This window comes from Brienomyrus brachyistius, chromosome 3 (genome assembly GCF_023856365.1).
Source record: "Brienomyrus brachyistius isolate T26 chromosome 3, BBRACH_0.4, whole genome shotgun sequence".
Lineage (NCBI taxonomy): Eukaryota > Metazoa > Chordata > Actinopteri > Osteoglossiformes > Mormyridae > Brienomyrus > Brienomyrus brachyistius.
In genome coordinates, this window is record NC_064535.1 from 7,496,752 (window position 1) to 7,519,067 (window position 22,316).

Genomic DNA, 22,316 nt, shown 5'->3' on the forward strand with positions numbered 1-22,316 from the left:
TCTTCACAAACATGAACTTTGTTTTGTTTGAACATGAAATTTTATATATCGGAAGGTCCACTGGCTCATAGAAATATATATTGGGCACAGATTAGATTCCTTTTAAACGTGCAATTAAAATATCGTCTAATCGACATGTAGTCTACTGACTACAACAATCAATGTCAAATCATTCCAGCTACAGTCAACTTAATATTACCATCAAACTCCTTTAGCATCATAATCATCATCATCATAATGTGTATTTCACCACAAAACCACACGTAGCAAAAGGTTTGTAGACAACAGACATTTTTAATTTCATAATACCTAAAATGACGTTTTGTGACAGGACTGTGTCTAAAGACTAAAAAAATACAAATTCTCATATTAAAACCCGAACATCCTTCCTTCCACTCTATATTATATGACTTCCTGGTGGAGAGTACTAGATATTCTTTTTTTAAAAAAAAAAAAGAAAGAAAGAAAGAAGAGTTGCTGTTAATGAAAAGAAATATATACTGACAATAAATTTGTAATAAATTTTAAAAACTTAAACATAAAAATAACTTTTTCCATTGTTGACAATCATCTCAGGTCAGCCAATCAGAAGTGATTTTGGCAAATTCTGATAGCCCGGTGCTGTTTGATTTGTTTATTTGCAGCTGGTTTTCTCAGTATGATAAAAGTTTCAGTGTCCGTTCAAAATGAACCAAAGATCACGTGCACGTTCTTTTCTATCTGGGAAAGGGTAAAACAAAAATAAAGATTTAGATTTTATTTTTTTAACTGCTATGTGAAAAACAGATGCCAATGTTGGCATTGCTTAGATAAAGTGATTTAAAATGCGCACGGTAACCATACGATTATTTATAAAACACATTGTTTGGCAGTGTATAAACTACACATAGTGAGTAAGTAATAAAAATGGTAACATGTAAATATGTCAAAGTTAAGAATGAATGCAATTGGTTTAATCTGGGCCAGATATTCACACTTTGGACCACATGACATTCTATTAAAAAATAAAGTTCAAGGCTGTTATTAACAGACCAACATGGCTGCTGTGTTCTCGCTGTAGCTTGGCACGAGAAGCATGGAGCCGGTTCTGACTCGGTGCACGGTCCCGCCATCAGGGGAAAACGGTGTCAACACGCCCCGCATTCTCTTCCTGGTTTTGGAAACATCGCTCCAATGTGACATGGGGGGACTGAAATGAAGATCCTTCCAGTCCACAGCAGCTGCCACAATCCCACGCCGGACATCAAACCGGCAAGGCACCCTAAGCTACGTCCCCCCCCCTCTCCGAAAGAGTTAATGCTTGATAAGCACAGACCAACAGCAGTAAAGAGGAAGCCTGTTAATAATTTAAGCCTGTGTGACCCCCCCCCCCCCCCACAGCCTCATGGCTACTGGCTAAAGGCAATCCTCTTATTTAAAAAAAATTAATCATTCATTACTTGAAGGTGAAAAGGACCATTTTGATGGATGCAGAAAAGGTTAAAAGAAGCAGCCTCCGTTACGGAAATGACTCAGGCTACTTTGCGTGTTCCTAACGACAATACAAATCTATGACAAATGTCACCTCCTTCCCAGCGACCGCTTTATCAGGGTAGCCTCCTCCCACATCACAGGTAAGTCTTTCATTTTGAAATCGACTACCCCCCATAATTGCCTTTTCCGGTTGCAGTTCAGCAAACCGATTGAATGTTCCCCTTCTCCTCCGAACGACCCGGCAAGGCCGCCTGCCCCTGGATGGTGACGAGTGGGGATGTCTCCTCCTCAGCCTGCACCCGTACCTCTGCCAGCTCCCCCTCCCACTTCCCTTCCTGCCGACCCTGTTTCCTCTTCCTGATGTCCTCCTGGTTGATGTGGTGCAGGATTCCCGCCCCGAGGGCATCCCCCTCCATATTCACCACAGTGGTTGTGCGGTCCCTGCGAACCAATAAGACACCTTATAGTGTAAGAGCCCCTCGCGGTAGCTGGTAGTACATTAGTTTATAACCATCCACATAAACATCAGACATGCTGCCTTTGCAGCATGAGGTCACTTACACGATCCAATCAACGGCGAGCATGAGCGACAGATCATTGGTGGGCAGCCCTATGGCTTCCAGTATGATGGCAATGGTGATGATGCCCCCGGCGGGGATGCCAGCCGCCCCCACGCTGGATGCAGTGGCTGTCACCCTGTGAGCACAAGACAGCACTCAGCGGGGCACTAACCTCCACACAGTCCCTAATCTCATCCACACAGTCCCTAATCTCACCCACACAGTCCCTAACCTCATCAACACAGTCCCTAATCTCATCCACACAGTCCCTAATCTCACCCACATAGTCCCTAACCTCATCCACACAGTCCCTAATCTCATCCACACAGTCCCTAACCTCATTCACACAGTCCCTAATCTCATCCACACAGTCCCTAATCTCATCCACACAGTCCCTAATCTCACCCACACAGTCCCTAACCTCATCCACACAGTCCCTAACCTCATCAACACAGTCCCTAATCTCATCCACACAGTCCCTAATCTCACCCACATAGTCCCTAACCTCATCCACACAGTCCCTAACCTCATCAACACAGTCCCTAATCTCATCCACACAGTCCCTAATCTCATCCACACAGTCCCTAATCTCATCCACACAGTCCCTAACCTCATCCACACAGTCCCTAACCTCATTCACACAGTCCCTAATCTCATCCACACAGTCCCTAACCTCATCAACACAGTCCCTAATCTCATCCACACAGTCCCTAATCTCATCCACACAGTCCCTAACCTCATCCACACAGTCCCTAATCTCATCCACACAGTCCGTAATCTCATCCACACAGTCCCTAACCTCATCCACACAGTCCCTAACCTCATGCACACAGTCCCTAATCTCATCCACACAGTCCCTAATCTCATCCACACAGTCCCTAACCTCATCAACACAGTCCCTAATCTCATCCACACAGTCCCTAATCTCATCCACACAGTCCCTAACCTCATCCACACAGTCTCTAATCTCATCCACACAGTCCTTAACCTCATCCACACAGTCCTTAACCTCATCCACACAGTCTCTAACCTCATCCACACAGTCCCTAATCTCATCCACACAGTCCCTAACCTCATCCACACAGTCCCTAACCTCATCTATGCAGTCCCTAACCTCATCCACACAGTCCCTAACCTCATCCACACAGTCCCTAACCTCATCCACACATACTACCAGCGAGCTTTTCAGCAAAGCGTACATTTTACTGCACTTTTACTGAGCCAATTCCATGACTTGATTATCCTTGGATTTGAACTTGGCAGTTTCGCTCTGTAATTAATATGTCACCTGCTGCCTCACTGTTTTGTTTTTTTTTTTTTTTGGGGGGGGGGGGGGGGGTTGGGGTGGAGGAACGTGCATTCAGGCTGCGTTTAATTGCATGATTGTGGGTGGTGCTGAGTATTGTGTATGGGTGGTGGTGAATATTGTGTGTCGGTGGTGGTGAGTATTGTGTGTGGGTGGTTGTAAGTATTGTGTGTGGGTGGTGGTGAGTATTGTGTGTGGGTGGTTGTAAGTATTGTGTGTGGGTGGTGGTGAGTATTGTGTGTGGGTGGTGGTGAGTATTGTGTGTGGGTGGTGGTGAGTATTGTTAACAGGAAACCAGAGAGACTGGTATCTAAGTTCGGTTACAGAACTTACTGGTACTGAGACACACAGCTTTGAAAATTACTGACCTAAGTAGTTCCAAACCCTTTCTATTCAACGTGTCCTTGGGTCTTATGAGGTTAAACCAGGTAGCAGCTGGTTTCTGCACACAGGTATTTAAGGCTCTTTTCTCCTGATAACACCAGTGTACCAAACATGCATGTACTGAGGTCCTCCGAACTGTAACCTCTTGAAAAACTTTAGTTACACAGCAGATGGCGCCATAGTTCAGAAAACGCTTTCATTACTTGAAGGTTGGTAGTTCAAATCCAGCAAGGATCCATAAGTTATTTTGAGCGATATATTTAACCTGAATTACCTCAGTAAAATATCTGGCTGTATAAACATTATAAAAGCTTTAATTTTGCATCAACTAGGTTGCTAAACACAATGTAATGAGTCCTGGATCAACTTATCACGAACGGCCACTAGGGGGAACCTACGCTCCAGCTGCAGTTCAACTCACGTACAGGATGGTGAATATCTGTCCCTGCGTTGAGCTCCGAATTGTTCAGCTGCGCGATGAAGACGGCTGCGACGCACTGGAAGATGGCCGCCCCGTCCATGTTGACGGTGGCCCCAATAGGCAGGATAAAGCGGCTGATATGCTTGTCCACACCGTTGTTCTCCTCCACGCACTTCATCATGGATGGCAGCGTGGCCGAGCTGCCGGGGCAGAAAAAAAAAAAAAAAAAAACAACTCTAACGAGAGCGGTGAACCTTCAGCAGGAGCCCTGAATTTCCAAAGCCACACTGAGCCCCGAGACAAGCTGTCTCATCAGAATCCCTCAGCATTGTTCCTCTACCACATCTCTGTGGGGTATCCTGCACTCTCTTTCCACCACCGTAAGGATGTCAGGTGCTGTCAGCACAAGACTGGCTTAATTAACGTCAGGGGAGCTGGAAAGGAGGAAGACAAGGACTCAAAAAATGTGACCCGAAGGAACTGGTAAATATTGACAGTGTGGATCATGTTGAATTATTTGTTTTTCAGAGTGGAGGCAATTAATACAAATTAAATTAGAAGTCATTGGGTGTGTATCGGTATATTTAATTGACTGTTCTCTCATACCCGCTTGACATCACTTATTGAAGTACAGCTCCAATGCTCAAGAAGAGAAGTACGGAGGATGGGTAAAATCCCCGAATGCCACTCTTGTCCCGCACCAATGCCAAGGATGCATCAGCTGCATCCTCGCCAATGAGAACAATCCCATGATTCACTGCGTCCCAAGTTCGTTCTTGGGAGGCAAGTTAGCAAGAAGGCTCTTACCAAAAACACAAGTCTTTGCGTTCTTGGTAGCATTGCGAAACGCCCGTTGTCTCCTGAGCAAATAGCATCGCATCATTACCCAGCATCCCTCAGGGAAGTGGGTGTTCTATAGTTGCCCCATGTACAATCGCGCCCACCTGGAACAGGTGGCAAAGGCGGTGGTGAAGGGGGTGATCAGGCCGGACAGGAAGCTGTAGGGGTTCTTGCGGGTGAAGGCGTAGATGAGGGGCAGCACGACGCCCCCGTGGATGATGTGGCCCAGGATGGAGGCAAAGATGTACTTCCCCAGGCTGGTGACCAGGAGCACCACGTCCTCCATCTCAACGATCTTGCTGCCCACCAGGAACATGATGCCCACAGGCACGTACCTGCCGGGCGACAGTGACGCAGTGACGACATGGATATATAGTGCCTTACAAGGGGTCAAAGGTCAATGCGAGAGACCTACTTAGTGCATGGCTTACATCTAAGTGCCACAGGGGGAAACGACCAACACGGAAGTGTTTTTGATGTGGCAGTGAGTGTCGTGAGCGCATTCATTTGCAGCACTAGATTGGTGCATCGGCTTTGGAGCACAAGACCACTCAGGCACAACAGGATCACTCCTAGTATCACCAACAGACTTAAAACAGACCGCCATCTTTGAGGTGACTGAACCTGCTGGCCAACTCACCACATGATCCAGGAGACCAACACCATAGTCGCTTCGTTGAAGGCGTTAAAGAATCGGATGAGCTCCTCGCCCTCGGCCCCCAGCTTCTTCAGCGCCACCCCAAACACCATGGCGAAGAGAACCAGGCCTAGGATGTTCATGCCATCCGACTCCATGCCAAACGGTACCCCTGCGCTCCGCCAGGACGTGGCAGAAAACGTCGTTTTTCCAGAGTGTCAGTTTCATTGCCGATACTTTAAAGAGCACCAACAATTCTATATTCAGTACTGAAAGTCAGTGATGTACAGTGAGTGTACTGGCCACCACCCCCCCCCATACATGTGGAGTCTGGGTCAGTCATCCATTAAAACCCGAGGCTGGGGAATTAGCAGCCGTCGGTGCGTATCAAGGTGCCGAACGCAACAGGCGTGATGAAAACTGCAGGCGCCAGTGTAGTTTTTACAGTGAAATCCCTCTGTTATTCAGGGCTCCACTGCGATGGGAGCTCTCAGCATCTCCTGGAGTCGTTCCACATACGGCATTCAGCCGAGAAACACAGCGGACTCTAGAGGTCTGTTTGGAAACAGCGGGAGTTCCGAAAGGCGCAGTAAGGAAAACCCTGTGGTCCCACGTCACTGCCAGCCGCCCGATTGTTCCAGAACATGCTGACCTGCCAACACAGTCCCAATACAAACGGACAGAACGCCTGCTTAACAACGGCGACAACCTGGGACAAAATGCAGGAACACTGCGTAAGCTGAGAAAACAGGGCCCTACACTCGCTATGGAAACATCCGGAAGTGAACAAAAACCCCAGAGCTTATTGTCGCTCTCAGCATGGCAGGTTGCATGATCATATGCTGTCAAAGTCTATAGCCGTCACAGCTGGACAGAGATGTCAGGGTTCGTTTGCAATCAGTAATGACAGCGATATTGCAACACTCAACCCTGATACGGACCCGAGAAATTCCGCGGCAGGCCACCACCCTTGACCCCAAGTGACCCATCCCACTCTGCTATCCAGCTCCACATGCCTCGTTCCTGCATCTCTCATATCCACCCCAGAAGGCATCAGCAATCCAGCACTCCTATTTTCATATCCTTGAATGTAATGGGGAGTTTGTAGCGCCAGTGGGGGGTGTGGGGGGGGGGGGTGGTGCTCTTCTCACCTTCTGGTAGATAACCGTTCCGTTGGTGTCGTTTCCCACAGCGACCATCTTGTAATCAGTCGCATACTGCAGACGACCGACAGAGAGGGGAAGAAGGGTTATGGGGAGTGAAATTCAAATGCAGCCATTTGTTACGATTTTCCCGTTGTTTACTTGTGGCTTTTCTCCACCTTGGCTTCTTACATTCCACATTTTTAACTGAGTTTGGAATCACCGGTGCTCTTCTCTTCTTTCGTTTCATTTCGTTTCTTTTCAAGTGATGGAGGTCTTTCCTTTAGTGGCTCCAGGCCAGACTGGGAACAGAGACCCATTTGTGACTGAACTTACTGGAAGCGGGTTGAGGGAATGGTGCGGGAGACCATTGGATGAGGGCAGTCCGATTCCAGTTTCTCCCCTCTGAAAGCTGAACTCTCTTCGACAGCCTCCCTGCAGTGTGATACCCACCCCCTGCTGCAGTGGTCTGCTCCAGTGTCCCTATGTTTGACTTACCAACCAACGTGGGCCATGCTGACTGTGGAACTGGAGATGTTTCGACCCTAAAGCTACCCTGGCTTTGTTTTCTTTTGATTCAGAGGGAAAGGTGAGATCTATGGGCGCTTAAAACCAACATGGACTTTAATGTTAGCCCAACATTGGCTGGATATTAGCTAAAACTTCAGCACAGCAAGTGCAACTAAACGCTGTTCTAATAATGTCTGGGAAACTCTTCCATAGATAATAATTTTAAGATGACTTGGAACACATTCCATGGCAGCATTTGTTACCACTCAAACCATGCATTTGTGTGGGACCCCATGAAATTCACCCATAGAGGCAAAATAAGTTGCAAGAAACAAAAGCATCCAACAAGCCCCCCCCCCCCCCCCCCCCCCCCCAAAAGACACTTGGGTGGCCGTAGCAACTCTATTAATAACCCAAGCAGGTGAGCTACAACTAGCAGCTGAATTCTGGTTAATTATGCCAACTTTACAACTACTACCAGGAATGACTCCTACTACAGCTGTAGATCTTAGCATTTCAGCTACACTGAGCAGTTGCTACGAACCGCTTTTACAATAACAAGGAAAGAATGGGGGAGATAATCAGTCTGTTTTTGCACCTTTCATAAAAAATGTAGTATCTCTTGTTGAGCTGTTCCTCTTACTTCCCAAAGCTTCTTTCCTAACGTTGCACTGAGTCTAATGACACATTTTTTGTCCCCATTACTGACTCCTGTGAAAAAGAAAATGGAACTACCGCCGTCCCGGGATCGGACGTGACTCCCCAGATTTACGCTTGCGATTACGCCAGGCATCTGCTGTTCTCAGCAAGATTTAAAAAACTACGGTCACTTGTCCTGTAATGTATCATCGGTGGGTCAGCTTTCTGCAGAAATCCCAGCGCTCCGGAATCCTGGGGTGGGGGGGGGGGGGGTTGATCGGATCATTAGCATTCTGGTATTGCTGCATAGATCTCTGAAGAGAGGCGGCTTGAAACCTTAAGACCCTTTTTTCACTATTCTCCGATTGTCGGACACATCTCTAGGACAGACCGCTGTTTTTCAGTCTTTCCTCCCTCAAACATTAAAATACCTGACAGTGATTGTCAAACACAGAGGGGCTGAAATGCTGAGACTTGTCACTGTCCGGTTAGATATTAGCAGTGAGGCAAGCTTCCTGCCGGAGGGCAGTGAATCTGTCAGTAGACAGTGTGCAGACACATGCTGGTCACATGGCAGGCCCTCTGGTCCATTCACAACTCTTCAACCAAGCTCACACTGTCACAGGCGCTGAGGGAGGGCAGCGAGCCGGCACATCAGAGGCCAGACAAGCACGGAGGAATCAGATTGCCACGGCAACAGGATACCTCCCAAGCGGCACGCGGCAGGTAAAGAGGAGCCAGGATCGAACGGGAGAAAAAAAATCAGCCGCTGATTTATCTGACAGGCAGTGAATGAGGCAGCAAACAGGAGGTGCAAAGGACCCCCTAGGCCAGCAACCCATTTCGGGCCGACCGTACCCCGGCGCGGAAGAATCGGAAAGCTGGTGTCTTACCGTGCGGAAGGCAGCAGCCACTAGATTAGCTGGAAACAGGTTCCTAAGGCAGGAGACAAATATGCCAATAAACAAGTGCATTATTGTTGTACTGAAGAGGTTTATGATAACACCCACATTCTTAGTCTTACTGAAGCCTCTTGTCCTTAAAGTCACGTGTTCACTGGCACCAGAACGAATTCTGGATGCCCCAGCGAATAAGCACACATGAGGCAAACCTAACAGGTCAGTGAGGCACCCCGACCACTCACACAGCCGTGGGAGGGAAGACAGCTGTGGTCGTATTTCCCTCACTCGGCGTCAGAGTTAAGTGTATTTGGAAAGGGCAATCTTCATAACAGCACTGGAGGAATGTAAAAATTCCTTGTGTAAACGCATGATGTGATGTGTAATCTCTGCTGTTTGGTACATACATGCTGCCGGTGTAAGGGAAAACTGAGTTACATCATGTACATATGGGACGGGGGCCCCCCCACTGCATGAATTCCCTCTTATAAGCCATGTGTGGGCATACACCCCCCCTCCCCATACCCATTGGCTAACTATCTGATATCCACTCACATGACATGACTAAGAAATGGAATTCCATTCAGCTCCTCACACATGGTGGGTCCAGGAAACATTTTTTCCAAGAGGTCCATACTAAGCAGTTACTAATGTAAAACTATGTCTTTTGTAACTAATTACCCAATTTAACGCTGTTTCAATGGAACATTACGTGGCTTAGCCGTTAAAATGCAGAAAATGATTCATGGTGTATTATTCAACAACATGATTATCAACTGATTATGAAATTTCCCACAAAGCTATAGTTCACAGCATTTATTGTTGAGGGGACTAGGTAACGTGTGCACGTGCTTATTTCTCAGTCGCGCCTGTCCGGCCCACGAGGCGATGCCCCCGCCCCCCGGCCGACCGGCCGGCCGGCCGCTATCTTGGGTCATGGCTCCAACGGACACAGCGGCTCCGTGTTTTAACAGCTGCTGGGCTTCCCTCAGCTGGGAAGGACACGCCGGGTCCCGGTCTGTTTAAATATATACTTTTCTCCCACGGTATAATAAATACCCTATTTTACGTGTAGGAAACTACCGGCACAATTATTATTATTATTATTATTATTATTATTATTATTATTATTACGTAGCCTATTAATGCTGCAACCACACACGTTCTTATATGTGTTCAAATAATCGGAACTTCCTTCCTTATTATAAGTCACAATACACTTTCCTCTGTTTAATGAAGATACTTTTCATGCATGAAAAAGGTAATAGTGGCGTTATTTCGTTATAAACAAATATTAATAACTGTTATTGGAACTTAGAAAGTATAAAACACGATTTTTCTCCTGCTGAAAACAGTAATATATAGGTTTTTTAAATAGTCATTGACAGTACAACTAAACGTTTCACTAAGTCTACTTTAGCCGGTAATAGCGGCTTATATTCCTCCTGATTGTCATATATACGTTCAGCTCTCTAACAGACAGGACTTTGTCAGTGTTTGTTACCTGGCAAGATCTAAAAAGGAGTCGGTGGTCTCCTTGCTGGTAGAGACGCTTTGGAGTCCCAAGCTGTTGGTGTTGAGGGCACTGGCGCCGACGCCGGGTTTGATGATGAAGGCCAGGGCCACGCCGATCGCAGAAGCCAGAGAGTGGTCACAAAAAAGTACCCGATCGCAATTCCGCCCAATTTGCCGAGGGACCGGGTGTCCAGGCTGGCCGCGCCTGAGATCAGACTGCACACCACCAAGGGAAGGATGATCATCTTCAGCATCCGCAGCAACATTTCCCCGGGGAAGGCGAAGTAAGTCATCTCTGCCCGAGTGAGCTGCATGCTGCGGACCATCATGCCAAACCCAACACCCACCAGCACACCAGTACACCGTAAGTATTACCAACAGATTCCTCTTCAAAAATACCGCGAATTATCTTTAAAAGATTTTGGATCACCCTTGGCTGCACCCGTGATGACCGGTTCGGCGCATTCAGATATGGCATGGCCATTGATTTCGTTCTTCCTCTCCATTTTACTCGCAAATGGCAATGGGCATAAAAAAGATTGAAATGGGAGCGAGAAGCGTGTTTCCGTATCTCTGCCTAATTTTCCCCGTCAAAAACCAAATGTCCCTGAGACGAGTGCTGGATGTAGCGCGCTACGCATGCGCACACTTCTGGCCACTCTCAACGCTCTGATGCAACAGGACGAAAAATTGCCCCCCGTTAGGTCCCTTATTCCTTAATACGGCAAATCAGCGGTGCTCCCTTGCTCTAAATTTCAAAACTTGTTTCCATATTCGACCACATCAAATGGCATTTTGTGCAACCAGAAATACACATCTAAGTGGTTGAGTAGCAGTGTATCTATAGACTTTAGATATTTTATATAGATGCAGTATCTTTACATTGTGTAAAACTATTGCTCACGAGTCCTTTGTGCGAAATCTAAATATTACAGACTTTTTGATTTGATCGACAGTGTTGCGAATGCTTTGGTAACAATGGCTTGGTGTTTCTTTAAAAAATTACAATATGAAATTTAAACAAATGTACGTAACACATTTATTAAATGTTGTATTTCCATTACAGTAAAATTGCTTTTCTAAATCGGCATCCCCTAACTAGGCTACATGGTACCCTAGGCTACATTAACAATTTATTTAACGAAAAAGATTTTTTTTCCTTTTTAACTTTCTGGAGAAAATCGACAGTGAAAGTGAATTAGTCGATTTCTCAAGTTGCGCGACAATTCTGCCCTCCCTGGTTTGAGAATTGGACATAACGGGAAATTTTAAGCTTGTTGTGCGTTTCATAAACACTGGGCGGCGGTAGTTGCTAAGAATGAACGATTCGTTTTTTAGGCTTTCATGCGAGATTACATTATTGTTGGCACGGGCAAATTAGCCCAATAAAATTGTATAGAAATGTTCCAACCGAATGATACACCACAAATGCTCGAACAACACAACAATATTTAATTACTGCAGGTGGTATTCAATTGTCCCTGTATTAACCGGCATTAATAGATATAACAAAATAGTTTTTGAAGAGGTAATAAAGTCCATTTTATTTTGTCTTTGCTTGAACTACACACGGATATTTGTTCGTTTTTATTTCGATATATCGAAGACATATTTGGTGAAATCGAATTCTGAATCATGTTATTGTATTGTATTTATTATTTAATGTACTTGTTGCGTTGTTTTTTTATAAGACATTAAGTTCATTCTACAAAGATAAACATTTAAACTTGACTTTAATTCCATGGTTTTCATATAGAATTAGTCTCGATTCTGCTGACAGTGACGATAGCCAGGAATTCTTCGGCTAGACGAACCTACAAGTTTTTCCACAAATTAACCACTGCATTCAAGTAGCGTGCGCCGCAAATAGCGACTAGCATGGCGCCATGGAGCGGGGCAGCAAAGTCAGCTGCCAAAGAGGTATTCCTGATTTCCTACCGTCCCCTAAAACGTAGCCAGTCCCCTGTCAGCTGTCTGACGCTCTTCCTCCAGCACATGCTTGGGTCCTGCTTACACTAGTCGATGAGTGGACCAAAACAGAAAACTTTATCCCCCTTTGTATAACTTGAATTGATCTTGTGTGTGTAGTTTAAAAAAACATCTCTCTACACCTTTTCCGTCACTGTTATTTAAAATTCTCGGTTTTCTAGTGGAATCTGAGCGATACGTGTCCTGTTTGGTGCACAGATTTAACTACGGACAAAAGAGCCGGAGCCAGGCTCTCAGCGGGCACCGTGCCACAGTACGCCACTTTCTTTCTTCTGTCGCCGGAGCGTCTAACGGTCGTGTGCATTGTGCTCGGTAACTGTGTATCTGCAGCCGGTACCCTGACAGCTGTGCACCGTGCGACGGCGATCGCTGGTCGGGTTATAAAAATGCGCGATCGCCTGTAACCTCTCAGTTTACTGAGATCGGCAGGCAAAATCATGACGGGGAGTATCCGGTGCGACTCAAGCGCTCGTGCGAGAAAGACAAGATTGTGATTTAAATAAACAACCATTTGTAGTATTCAGGCTGTCTCAAAATGTAATTTGGAAATCGCACAAAGCACAGACAAATCAAGCTTTATACTTTCGGTTAAAAGGAGGAAGTACACAATGCGGATAAAAATAGAAATTTCCAGAGGGCAAAGTTCAGGAACCAAGTGCGTGTAAACAAGACAAGTGGCTACACATCTTGCGCTTACAGGAAGAGTGTCATACTGTGCTTTTAATGCAGCAAGTCTAAAACTCATACTGTATTTTCAGCTGGTTGGGTAAGATGCTTAAAATAACCAATTGACAGTATGAACCTTACATGAACTTACATCAGGCACTAGTTGTGTGTAAATTTAGCCTATAAAATGTGCGCCCAATTTAGCTTATAAATGAATAGTTTCGGGTTCCTTTATTAAAACAGTAAAACATTCGTTTTTAATATAATTAAATGTTCGCATAGCTAGTTGAAAGCGTTCATTGTGTTTTTCGTTCTTAACCCTCAACTGAAGGACAGAAGGGGGTCTGTTGTTTTTGTAATATATTATAATCTTTATCATAAATTCAGTGCGCTCGGTACAGTACAATACAAGAGGGTGATCGGCGTTGTTACTGTACGTTTTAAATTACAGCAGGGAGAAAGAAGCAGCCTTTTTAGAGCGGAGTTGGATAGGCTGTCGGAATTAAGAGACGCTCCATCACGGTGGGATCCCATTGGACCCTGAGCGCGATGTGGGCGAGACCCAATGCGGAGACACAGCGATCCGATTCGTCGCCCGAACGATCAATCAAGTTAAAATGCCCTGGGCTTGCTGGCTGCGTTTCTGCTGGCGGTGCCAGTGCCTCTTCCAGGGCAGCGTACGATCGCCAAGACTTGTTACGCCGTGTGGAGGGGTGCGAATGAAAGGGGTCCGATCGAAGTGCTTTTAATGTAAAAAAAAAAAAAAAAACGTGGCCAGCGGTTACATACAGCAGGACATCGAAGAGGATCATATTTCCGTGCCACTTTGCGAGCGCTGCGTGGTATTTTTGTTTGCTCTCTTTTAAATGAGTTATTTTTAATTGCGTCGCATTCACACTGGACCGTCCCTCTGAAAGGGTGAGTAACTAAAGCCTGCGATCTACGAGGGCATCATCCCGGTCTTGTCTGATTCCGATTTGGGTCAAGGAATTACAACGGGACGGGAGGGTACGGTACGGGGGGGCACCATGTTTGTTCGTGTGACTGTTTTTAAAAAGTCGCAGGTCAGTCTACTGTATTTAAAATTTAAGTCGGAGTGGATTTTGATGTAACTTCAGCAGTAATGTTTAGACAAGTCGTTAATGCTCACAAACGCTGTCATTAAAGCTTTATGTAACAGAGATCGCAAGTGCACTTAAACTGTATGTATGTGTATATTATTAGGCTGGCCTGAAATATAGGTTTAAACCAATATAAAGCGATATTACTGGTCTTCTGGTGCCATGCATGTCATCTCGGTCTGCACGGTAGCATGTTTCCCACCCCTTACTCGTGAAAACAGGACACATTTGCTGTAGTACTATTATATAACAGAGTTTTGTAAGGCTGTGGTTTCTCGCAATAATGAAATCGTTTTTCCTTTGCTGGTCTTGTACTACTGTCGCTCCAGGCGAGTTAAAAGTTGAGATAGACTGTTAGGTTCTGTGTGTTGCGAACAGGCTCTCCATCGTGTCTGTGTTGTGGTAGGATCCAGGGCACTTTTTCCCTCCTCCCACAGGGGCCCCTGTCAGTTACCCCAGACTGGAGCTGCTGTCCGTTACTGGGAATATAATTCCCAACAAGGCTCCGCGTAGTTGGAGGTGTCGGCTGTGGATGCTATGGACCAGGTTTCCATGGTTGGATTTTTGGTCAGTTGCTTTTGTTTAAAGTAAAGTTGAATTTACAATCAAACCTGTTGCACTCTGTTGTCTCTGAACACAGTGGTGCCAAAGACCACACTGATGCTTCCCCCCCCCCCCCCCCTCCATATGATGGATCAAAGGGGCACTTTCAGGATCCATGCTGCAGGATAAGGCAGGTGCATCTGATTTCACAGTTAATCCAGCTGAAGGGTTTGTGAGCGTTGCAGGCCTCCCCAGGGACTGAGGTTGGGGTTATGAGGGTGTGGTCTGCTGCCCCAACACACTCCACAGTCACCAGCAGTGTGACCAGGGTCCCGGCCACCAGGTAAGATGGGAAAGAGACCAGCCCATGGTAACACATGTCTCTACGATTCCTCACATGGCTGGTTTTCCTTCACGAAAAAAGAAGCAGTACTTGATCAGTGAATCGGAATCCTGAGTAGATGCTGGAGATGAATCCTCCCGTGATGCCTTCAAAGTGCTCCAGCACACAACAGTAGATGTGCCACTGGGGACAGGCCGGGGCATTTTCTGTGACCACCTACTCCTTTCCGAGGAGCTGAATCATCCCGCCCTCTTTGTGTGAAAGAGTAGCAGTCGCTGTTGGTTATTCTTCACCGTTTTGAGTCGATTTAATGGGGCGGTGTGGATTTTTGGGTCACCCGCAACAGGATGCTTAATTAAGGAGATGTATGGCAGCGCCCCCTGTCAGAGACCGGCTGTAGAGCGGGGCGATTACTCAGTCTGCGCTCGGATAATGTAGTTGAGGTACCGCGTGTGATTTAATCTCAGCACGCAGAAGGAGATTGAAGTGGGGAAGAAGCCTAGCGAATAACGCAGGACGTTTTCAGCTTTTATTTTGTGTCGGATAGGAAGCCGGATATATTTCCTTCGATTTCCCAGCAGATGACGGTGTCTGGATCACCAGGGAGCCCAGTTTATGTTGCTCCCCATATTAATTGGATGGCGTTAGCGTGGCGTAAACTCAACCCGCCGTGACGGATCTCTCTAATTTGGAACTTTCGGGTGGCTGCAGTATATTTGAGTTTTATTGCTGCCATTTCATTTCAGGTTGTGTGTCTGTGCTAATAATGTCTTGGGGGGGCCCTTGTGGATTTTTAAAATCAAATTAAACATGTAAATCAGGGAGCCTTGGGAAGATGGCTCGGGTGGCTTAGTGGCTAAGCCCCTCCCTCTGTAGTAATTCGTCCTCAGGGTGGTGATGACGGTGGCGATGTGTGTGTGTGTGTGGGGGGGGGGGGTGATTAGCGGAACCTGCTATTTATCACGGCCATTAGGACGTTAAGGTGTCGTGGAGTTTGTTCCTGCCCGCGTCCCCGATCCTGGCAGATACAAAGCCGCACACGCGTCTAGACTTCATTATGCCCTGCAGGTCGGCTAGTCATGGCAGACAATGAATGTCTCTCCCTGTATCTCTGGCTGCCTGCGACGCCAGACCAGACAGAGCCCCCTGAAGGTGGAATAAATCGAGTCTCCCCTTAGGTTGTTTTCTGCGCCTTTAGCCGTTGACAGTTTGGGTGGGCGTCGGGGGGTGGTGGGGGGGGGTGGTGGGGCGTGCTCGCGCCCCCCTCGCTCTCAGGGGGCGTGAGAGAGTGAGCTCAGACTGTTGTTTCTCTGATGGCCTACTTGCTCCATGTTTCATCAGCCCCGCTGTCTCCGGGAACTCCCCTCTCGCTGACCCACGCTCTGATTGGCTGATGGGAATCGAGTGGGAGTGGCTTGTATCCTCAGTGTTGGTGCTCGGGTTATGGCCTCAGTTGACCACTGATGGCCGTTTTTTTTATTTTTTTATTTATTTTTTTTTTTAATGGGAAGGGGTGTGGCTTGTAGTATTTGAGCAGACCTGAGAGTGGCCTGGCAGGTAAGAGTGGGGGGGGCATTACCCTCATGGGAAACAGGGCTGGTGAAGGACTTGGGTTCATTTAGCGCAGTGGTTCTCGGTCCTCGGGACCCACTGCCCTGCTTGTTTCCCAGCTATCCCTGCCCCACACACTGCTGATTGACTGAACACACCTGATCCAGGTAATCAGAAGCTGAAAGACAGCTGGGACTTGTGTGAGGGGGAGGGATAGCAGGAAAACAAGCAGGGCAGTGGGCCCGAGGACTGGGTTTGAGAACCACTGATTTAGCGGCTGTGATGTCATTATTCTTCAGTATTTTTTTTTTCTGCAGCCATGAAGATGACTGGCACTGACGGAGTGTGGCAGATGTCCGTCTCGGTGACCATCTCCATGTCCATCTCAGCCACAAAGGTTGAGAGAGTTTTTACCAGCTACAATGGTCTCTACGGCAATTAATTATTTTTGAATGTCCATCTTAATTGATGGAATTTGCATCCTCTGACTCGCATGCGGGTGTTTTCCTGTTGCACTATTGTGCCAAGCAGGGCTGGGTGTATGATTTTTTTTTTTTTTTCCATTATAAAAATGGAACAGAGGTGTTGACTTTGTTGGGGTTAAGGAGTGGAAAAAAGCTCCGGTCAGTGGTTTGCACTGATTAAAACGATATAAGATTATTACCGTTCAGTTGGAAAGACGCAAATGTCAGCTGGAGTGACTATTACCTAAATTAAAAGGCTAACCAGCCCGGGCTCAAAGCATCAAGCTGTTCTTCCAGAGATGGTGTGTCACCACTACCTGCGGAGGGTGTAAATGCCTGTGATTTGTCAAAATAAAGCTCTTTTTTTATGTCGACTTGATAGCTGTAGGTCCCATTGGACAAATCACTGCCAAAACAAGGATTGAGTTTTTATTTTTTTTTGTAACTTTTATTTGCAATATTTACCGAAAACTTCTGTTCCACAGCATCCAACCACTGGCACCAAGCCGCGTTCCCTGTCGGGCCTGGATGTGCCCCAGGTCCTCCGTGGCCCTGTGCAGTATGGAAGGATGTGATTTTTTTTGTCTTTTCGTGCTCCTCTGCCCCTTAACGGGTCTCCCGTGCGGACAGGACAGGAACCTTCGTAGGGTTGCCCAGGATTGTCACCGCCTGTTGAGGGTGGAAAGGACGTATCTCCGCAGCTTTGTGCACGTTGACAGAGGTGGGAGTTTGACACGCCGTCTGTGTCTCCGGTGTGGTGGCCAGGTGCTGATGTAATGATCCGAGAGCACACCACGGATGGCGGCGCTGGCAGGGCTGAAGGAGCCGGAGCGGAGGTAGCCAGTGTGGAGCGTTAGGGCTGGCAGCCTTTAATGAAGGAGACCCACGTGTCATTGATGGTTAAAGGGTAACTCTAAACCACTGTGAAACAGTAACTGGCCTTCACCCACAATCAAATCTGATATAGGCCAGTGCTGACCTGATCCCCTCCCCTACCAGCACCCCCCAGCGGGCGGTGAGGGCCAGGCTGACAGGGGCCCGTTACCGTTATGTCTGCTTCCTAGGATTTGAACCCATGACCTTATCACAATGCTCTACAGGAAATACAGGAGCACATATTTTATACATTAAGACATTAAACCCCCTCTCCCCCGTCGGTCAATTCTACTGCAGGGGGCCCGAGTCGACGTTATGTCAGGGGTCCAGCATCTCTGTTTACGCCCGAGCTGCTAGTGAACTGATTTCTGATGAACAGGAGAGATGTTTTGGGTGAAAAGGGGGGGGGGGTTCTGGTGCCTTGTGGGTTCAGCATGTACCGGTCTGTGTTAACGCTGGATGTGTATGTTAATGAGGACTTGGAAAGCCCCCCCCCCCCACACACACACACACACACACACTTTCGTGGCCAGAAGCCCACCTGCCCTCCACAGCCTCCGGTTGTTCCCGGCAACCCTCTGAGCCGAGTACCAATCCTGTAAATGCTACCCCCCTCCCTCCACCACCACCATTCGAAGGGCACTTGGGTTCCTGTCTTCAGACACTAGGTCAGGCCTGTGAGGGTGACAGAACAGCAACCCTGCACTATTTAAAGGCTGTATAAACGGCTCCATCCCCCAGAAACGCTGCTTTTGTTTAAAATTCATTATATTTCTCATTTTCCTGTCATATTCTTAAAGTCATCTTTGCTGACTTTTTAAACGTTCTTAGGGTTTAACTGCTCTATTGCAGTTCCACTAGAGAGCCAGTAGGTGAGTAGTGGTTAAGCCTGAACGTGGCAAATTTTTTTAATTGCATTTCCAAATATCAGGCATAATAACTGCAAGTTCTTAATCAGCGTAGCTCATCTCATATGCGCAATTATATCCCTGCGTAGTGTCAGTAAATTACCTGCATATATAGTGAGTATTTCCGTGTTGTGTGATTCTGTTCAGATTAAAGCTTCTTCTACAAAAATTTTAAACTTCTAGGTTGTTGGTTCTTGTAGGTGGAGAGCTGTGACAAAGCCCCCCCCCCCCTATCCTGTGACCACACTGCAACCACAGGGCAAAATATTTCCTCTCTCGACGCAGTCATGTATGTATGAGCTGGAAGAGGCTGCAGTGGCAGATTCCCCGGTGAAACCCTCTCTGGCTGGCTGTCTGCTTGCCGGAACTTCGTCTCCGTGGCTACCGCCGACCCTGTTTATTTTGGTCTGTTTTAAAACATTTTTATAAAAGGCTAGACAGTGAGATCTGGTGTAGGCGCATGCCGCGGTGATATTTCTGCTGCTCCAGGTGTGTGCTTAGTTACTCTCAGTACAGCGGCTGTTAGCTTCGCTATGTTGGGCGAGAGAGACTGTGTCAGACTGAGATCCACATAATGGATTAAGGGTAACTGGGGACAAATGGAAGACGGAGGTGTCGGCAGTCTTGCACGATGGGGCTGATTGAGGAGAGGGCTGGCCCCCCCCACAGGCCTTTCTCGGTGCCCAGCAGATGTTCGGGTCGTATTTATTTCTGGAAATATCCGTACAACGTGTCCGTGCGATTTGCCCCTTGTTGGGGGATGAAAGCCATAGAGTTTTTGGGAGTTTGCGAGATGTCGGATTGTGGGAAGGGGAGAGGGTACAAGGCGGGGGGGGGGGGGGGGGGGGGGTGGGCGCGTGTGTATGTCTGTTTGGAGGAAGGGGGGGTGGGAGGGCTTGTGTTTTTGTTCTCTGTTGCCGAGCAATGGGGACGAAAGCATTGGTAACAGCTGTGTGGGTGTTGAAGCTTTTCACTTCCCCTCTGCTGCAGAAGCCCTGGAGGCAGAGTGGAAAGGTGGGGGGGCGGGGGGTGGGGGGGGGGGCTGTAGGTCAAATAGCGACGGGGGTACAAACCAGGCTGAAACAGGCACTGTAAGCAGTTTGGAAAGTGGGAATACAGAAAAGATTTGGAAAATGCATGGTTGGTAGAGTGTGATGTTTGCTTATAGGAGCAAGAGTAGCAACAGGACCCAAGGAGCCCCTGAATGAGGTAGACCACAAGAGCAGGGGCTCTGCCGCTCCCCATCTGCACCAGAGGCTGGTACTCCCAGCATGCATTGCTGCACCAATACCCCCCACCCCATGCAGAGAGCGCGCCCTCCGCCCGGCTGCCACTGCGGTGCCCCTGGGCTGCCATTGTTCTGCCACACGACGATTCCCCCCGTGGGACGCCAACCAGAGGTGTCTGGCTGGAGGTGTGGGAGGGGCAGGGGTGGGAGGGGCAGGGGTGGGAGGGTTGGGCATGGCAGTTGAAACATCGCAGCAAGAGCTTTGTCCACATGGTGCCTCTCAGAGATACGGGGGGTTGGGGCTTATTTAACCACAACAGAGAATCATTGGTGTACAGCACAGCATTACATTTCTGACCGCTCCCCCTCCACCCCCCCAAAAAAAAAACACCAGGAGCTCCCTTCGTAAGACTGGTGGCAGGAATCACAAAGCTTTTTCTGGATTTTTTATTTTTTTTTATTAGAAAATGGTCCAGTTCTTTCCGCGTTTGCACAGGCTAGCCAGTGTGATCCGGCAACTTCCGGACATCACAGGTAAGACAGTCTTTGGCTGAGGGGCAGCGATGACAGCGGGGGCTGGAAAAAGTAAATCCGCAGGCAAGGGGGGCGGGGGGGTGGGTGGGGGGTGGGCTCTCGGGACGGAAAGTTTGAGGCCACAGTAAAACAAAGCTGTCGACTTTGCCCATGTCGTAACGGCAGCGGGTCCGAGTGCCGGGAACCAGTGGGCCACAGAATACCAGAATAAAGGGGGGGTCCGGCGTTCCGAAGCCCGCAGATCCCAGATGCCTGACAAATTTTTTTTTGGAGCCGGGGGTTTGCCAATGTCGGGAAATAGTGAAGAAAATTGTCGGGGGAGTGGATTCTTATGAGATACCTGGGCTTAGCTGATATATCGTTGCTGTGTGTGTGTGTGTGTGTGTGTTGTGTGTCAGATCATGGTGAGCTGAGAGCCACATTGATTCCACACCATCCGGTATTGGGGTGGATCTGGAGATTTACCAGCTTCTGTGCTCATCGTGAAGTACAAGAGAGCAGAATACAGAGATGCAGGAGAATAGCGAGAGTGTGTGTGTGACTACAGAGCTTTGTGCGTGCCCGCGTGTGTGCGAGTGCCCGCGTGTGTGGCGCGAGTGCCGCCTGTGTGTGCGAGTGCCCGCGTGTGCGAGTGCCCGCGTGTGCGAGTGCCCGCGTGTGCGAGTGCCGCGTGTGCGAGTGGCGCGTGTGTGACCTGCGTGTAGCGAAAGGTAAGAGGATGAATGGGGAGAACAGCAGCGGCTGGTTCAGAACCAGGTGGCTTAACGAAACTTTAATTGTGACCCAGCGACAGCAGGTTTGAATTTCAGGGAGGATACCAGCTGTTACACCGCAGTGGGGGGGGGGGGGACTTAGGGCTTTTAAGATGGCATCAGCTGTACGTCTGTGAAAAAGGTGAGGCGTGTGAAATGGCCCAGCGCTTCGGGTCACAGATGTCAGGGTGCGGGAAGCCTAAGCGTCAGACACTCGATCACAAACACAGAGGAGGACATGTTCAGTGGATTGGGGGGGGGGGGGGGGTGGCCTGGACATTTAGAGGGGATGCCCATTGGCCTTTTATTGTTGCTTCAAACAGGAACCCCATAGCAGCGGTCGCTAAACTTGTGATCAATAAAAACAAATGACCTTGAGTAGAAATGAGAAACGGAACATTTATATGAAAGTAAGTAAGTAAGTAGTAAGTACTCCGAAAAGTGCCCGACTTTGTTGTTTTTCTGGCTTGCTATCTCATGACACGCTACATAGCGTGAGGACGACCGAACAAATGGAACAGACCGGCTTGCTGCGGTGGGGGGGTGGGGGGGGGTTGGAGGGCAGGCAGTCTGCACCGGGGCATCTGCACACGCGACCCACTGCCTCCAGCCGGCGTGCCCCAATCAGCGCCGCATTCCCGTTTGCCTAGCGTCGAAAAATAAAAGCACAACTTCCTGTTAGGATGAAGATCGTGAAGCAATGAGAGAGAGAGAGAGAGAGAGAGAGAGGGGGTGGACATGCTTCAACAATTTATTCATGTGACTTATCAGAAAAGACACGCACTTCAGTAGAGAGTCCTGCCATACGTCTCTCCACCGTACGACTTTCACTAAAACTTCTCTCCCCACTCCGCTTACATTTTTTTTTATTTCACTTCTTTTTAAACTCGCCACAGAAAGTTAAACAAATCCCAGGCTGAGCCTTCCTTTAATCTCTCCTCATGCAAAGCCTTTTACCCCACAACTGATTTTTTTTTTCTCTTTTTTTTCCGTTTAATTTGTGTTTTTTCCTTTC

The 22,316-nt window shown here is 47.9% G+C and overlaps 1 protein-coding gene across 1 annotated transcript; it reads right to left on the reverse strand.

Annotated features, from left to right (window-relative positions):
* Window positions 1-262: 262 nt before the first annotated feature.
* Window positions 263-10,974, reverse strand: slc1a4 (solute carrier family 1 member 4). Its single transcript, XM_049006799.1, is given in 12 exon segments — window positions 263-1,914; window positions 2,035-2,169; window positions 4,149-4,168; window positions 4,170-4,344; window positions 5,089-5,319; window positions 5,625-5,789; window positions 6,771-6,838; window positions 8,806-8,848; window positions 10,316-10,454; window positions 10,457-10,685; window positions 10,687-10,730; window positions 10,733-10,974. Coding segments are annotated over 12 exon segments (1,593 nt in total). The 5' UTR covers window positions 10,833-10,974; the 3' UTR covers window positions 263-1,670.
* Window positions 10,975-22,316: the final 11,342 nt, after the last annotated feature.